The sequence below is a fragment of the Pygoscelis adeliae genome, unplaced genomic scaffold (genome assembly GCF_000699105.1).
Source record: "Pygoscelis adeliae isolate BGI_AS28 unplaced genomic scaffold, ASM69910v1 Scaffold1390, whole genome shotgun sequence".
NCBI classification, from domain to species: domain Eukaryota; kingdom Metazoa; phylum Chordata; class Aves; order Sphenisciformes; family Spheniscidae; genus Pygoscelis; species Pygoscelis adeliae.
The window spans coordinates 1-3,951 of record NW_008823985.1 but is presented as its reverse complement, the minus strand read 5'-3'; the positions used below and the strand labels follow the sequence as shown (position 1 = coordinate 3,951).

The 3,951-nt window shown below is 55.3% G+C and overlaps 1 protein-coding gene across 1 annotated transcript in view; it reads left to right on the top strand.

Moving 5' to 3' along the window:
* The window catches only part of LOC103917697 (butyrophilin subfamily 1 member A1-like), a gene marked incomplete at its 3' end in the record, with an annotated part of 18,628 nt that extends 15,288 nt beyond the window's left edge, over nt 1-3,340 (top strand). The window contains exons 2-6 of the mRNA XM_009324885.1: nt 120-467; nt 1,406-1,687; nt 2,351-2,458; nt 2,912-2,932; nt 3,320-3,340. Coding sequence (XP_009323160.1) covers nt 120-467; nt 1,406-1,687; nt 2,351-2,458; nt 2,912-2,932; nt 3,320-3,340 — 780 coding nt within the window. The remainder of the gene's footprint in view (nt 1-119; nt 468-1,405; nt 1,688-2,350; nt 2,459-2,911; nt 2,933-3,319) is intronic.
* Between the last annotated feature and the right edge of the window lie 611 nt (nt 3,341-3,951).

The window sequence follows — 3,951 nt, the reverse complement described above, 5'->3', positions numbered from 1 at the left end:
GAATCCATTAAAAAAAAAATAAAAATAAATAAATTCATTTGCGCAGACGACGTAGCAGCGGAACCGCTTGTGCCCGTGTGTCTCAGGCGTGTCTTCTTCTCGCCCGCCACCTTTCGCAGCCCAGTTCAGAGTCCTGGGACCCGACCGCCCCATCACCGCCGTCATGGGAGAAGACGTCGTGCTGCCTTGCCGCCTCTCCCCCAGGCTGGACGCCGAGAACATGGAGGTGAGGTGGTTTCGGACCAGGTTCTCCCTCTACGTCCACCTCTACCACAGCGGGCAGGACCACTACTCCTCCCAGATGCCCGAATACCAGGAGAGGACAGAGCTTTTGAAAGAGGGCATCTCTGCTGGGAACGTCTCCTTGAGGATCCTCAGGACCAGGCTGAGCGATGAGGGACAGTACCAGTGTCTCGTCAAAGACGGGAATTCTTACGAAGAAGCCACGGTGGAGTTGAAGGTCGCAGGTAAGAAAACCAGGAGTCAGGGTTGTCTACAAGATGGACCTCTGGCACGCCCCATGTGCCCGCGACAACTCAGAAGTCCCTTTTGGTTTCCCTCTGCTCGGTAGCCAGCTCCTCGCAGGCATCTCCTGACCTGCCTGGCCTCAGATGCCTGCAGAATACGGACTGTCCCATCACCAAACCCCTGAGACCTCACAGCGACACCGTCCTCTGACCCAGGAGAAACCTCCTGGCTGCCCCGGGTCAACCACCTCCCACCCCAGCCCTGGCTTCGCCTCTAGCGTTAGCTTCCTTCAAAGGGGGTCCCACGGAAGGAGCAGGAGGTGGCAGAGCTGAACCCAGAGATACGTCCCTGCGCGGCTTTTCCCGTTAAGGATGCGGTCTCCAAATTGTCCCGAGGTGGGACATGAGGAGACATGAACACGGGCACCGCACGGTTCCCAGCTGGAGAACGTTGACCTTGCGGTTGGCCAAGCGTCTCCCGTGTCCCAGAGACAGCACTGTCCTCCCTAAACCCCGTCAGGTCCCACCTTGCGTAGTCCGCAGAGGGGGATGAGCGTCCTTCCGGGCGGAGATGGCTTCCATCTCACGACCTTCCATCTGCCGCGTCCTCCTCTTTAGGAGAGGCTGTGCGGGATGGGCTGCGTCGTTCCATGGTCGTCCTGCGACTCCGAGGACGTCGCTGAGGGTCAGTAAATCAGGCGCGGGCTGGCCCCGGACCTGAAAGTTCATGAGGTTTTGGGGTTCATTTGAGGAAGGAAGAAGATAGGAACAAGCGACACCAATTCCACCCCAAGCTCAGGTGTTTCCCCGTGAGTCTCTCACCGGCGCGGCCCTGACTTTGCGCCTGTGAATGGAAAAAGCTTTGAGAAGGTCTTCTCCGGGGCGGGCACGCAGTTCGGCTGATGGAGGCGGGGGGGGGGTTTCTTTTTTGGTCCCAGCTGCAGGTTCCAGCCCCCTCCTCTCCGTGGAGGATTACCAAGACGGGGGAATCCGAGTGGGATGTCGAGCAACCGGCTGGTACCCAAAGCCTGAGATGCTCTGGAGAGATTTCCAGGGCCAGCAGCTCCCGTCCTTCGCCCAGGCCGACTCCCGGGACCAGAACGGCTTCTTCGTGGTGGAGAAGTCCATCGTCATCCAAAGAAACGCAAAACGAAACGTGTCCTGTTCCGTCAGGAACACGCGGCTTCCCCAGGAGAAGGACTCGACCATTTATATATCAGGTGATTTGCCGCCAGAATTGAAGTTTTCAGAGTCGTACCTGAGAAATAAGGGGTTTCTCCCCCTAATTTTATGCACCCAATCGTTGCTGGCTGCACCTCAGGAGGCCTCTGGGCACGGGGGACCTGCCGCATCCCCAGGATGGGTCCTTTGGCTGCGGCGCTCCATACAGCACGAACGTGGGGTGGAGGAGGAACCGGTTTCTGGACCATCAGGGATCAAAATCGGGGATATTCAGAATTAATTTTTTTAGCAGAAAGTTGGTTTCAGCGTGGTTTTCTTAAGAAGCGTCGCTGAAGCGGGAATTTGCTATTGAAATCAAAGAATTTTCTATTAAAAAGCAGCCTCGGGTCTAAACAGTTCGATAAAGATGCTCGGAGGAGACCGAGCACTTGCAAGACACCGTTTTTCTACAGGTTCCCACCACAGAACCTCAAATGCAAGAACGGTTCCGATGGTTTTGGGGTTTTTTTGGTTTTTTTTTTTTTAATGGGGATTTCCTTTCGGCTTTGGGTTTCCAACGGGCTCACGTTACTAAACCGCTTTTATGTAAGAGCGTAACACCACCGCGTGTCCACGTGTAGCCACCTTCGCTCCGGCACGCCACGCGTACGCGTACCTGCATCCCCGATTAACGCCCTTTGGGGGCAATTTTTCTATTCCAGACCCCATTTTCCCGAAGAGCTCTCCCTGCATGGCAGCTTTGTTCGCGACCCTGGCTGCCGGCTCAGCTTCGCTGATCGCCTTGTCCCTTTTTGTCTTACGGCTGCGAGGTAAGGAAAGAGCAAGAGGCCTTTTGGGCACCCTAAGGGGGCATCTGAGCGCCCAAGACCACGCTGAATCGATATGGACCTTGCTCAAAGGAGGACCAACCCCCCCCCAGGCGTTTGAGACTCGCTAGAGCTCTGCCCCGTCGAAATATTCCAAAAAATATCACATTTTTTAGGGACCGGAAGCGTAGCCTCCGTCCCCAATAGCTCATGACCTTGACCGGGGTGAGCCATGAGAACCTCAAAGCAAACCACGGGGGATGCGACGCAAAGGAAGAGCTCCAACGGGAGCAAACGTCCCCGTTCCACAGCAAAACCCCTTCCGGCAGCCACCGAGCCAAAAAAAAATATACCCGACGTTCAGCCAACGCCCCCGTCGCGGGTCCCCCTCGCACGACGTAGGTGTGGGAGAAACCTTCCTCCACCCCACGTGACGTTCTCTCTTCTTTCTTACAGCCCAACATGCCGCGGAGCTTGGTAAGAGACGCTTTTTTCCTCCTCCCCCCCGTTAAAAGGGCACGTTTCCCGGTGGCGAAGGAGGGTCGGGCCTCGGGCGCGTGCAGGCGTCTCCGAAATTCGCTTTTGAAACGGCGCTTGCCGGGTAACTTCACGCCGAAAGGCCGTTCGAAAGAATGACGGGGAGTGGGAAAGGGTTGAAAAGCCTTCGTTTAAATTCTGAAGACACACCAGGAAACCCACAGAATTGGGGGAAAATCCCTCTTTTTCCCTCTTTTTTAAGCAAGCTCTGCCAGTCGTATTATCGGTGCCGAGCTCCTACACCCTTCTCCCTGCCCCAGGCCGCCGCCAACTTTCCCCGTGAGGAAGGAAAATTCCTCTTACGCTTATTTCTGCTTTCCCTTTCAGAGAAACGCGACGCCGAAATCCGTAAGTAACGTGGGGTTTTGGGGTTTGGTTGGTTTTTTTTGTCTGTCATTGAGGGAGAAATCAGAGCTGCGGGCGGCTGCTCGCCGCATCGTGGGGGTCCGTAAACCGGCGGGGAGGAAGCGGGAAAATTGGGGACCAAACAAAGCGCAGGGCTGAACCCGAGCTGGCCGTGGTGGAAGACCCAATCTCTTTGTTTTTCACGTAATAAAGCCCCGAGGAGACGGGCTGCGGCTTACGAAGCCCGTCTGTAGCACGCACGTTCGCAGAAGTTTAAATTAGGTCTTTGGGGTGGCTTTCAAGGGGAGCTTGGTTTTGGAGTAGGAAAATTTTGGAGTAATAAAAAGACGCTTCCTTGGTGTTGGGGGAATAAAATTTTGGCGCAGTAAGAACAAGCTTCCTCGTTTTCGGAGGAATAACATTCAAATTTGCACATTTCTCCCCAAAGGCCACCTGAGAAAGCAACAAACCCCCAACCTCTCTTCTTTCCCAAACTAAAATCGCTAGCTGTGACGGCGACGTGGCTAACGAAGAAGCGTCACGCAAGAGAAGGACCGAGAAACCCTTTTGCTCTTCAAATAAGGCCACGCCGCCCACCAAAATCCCGGTTAGGG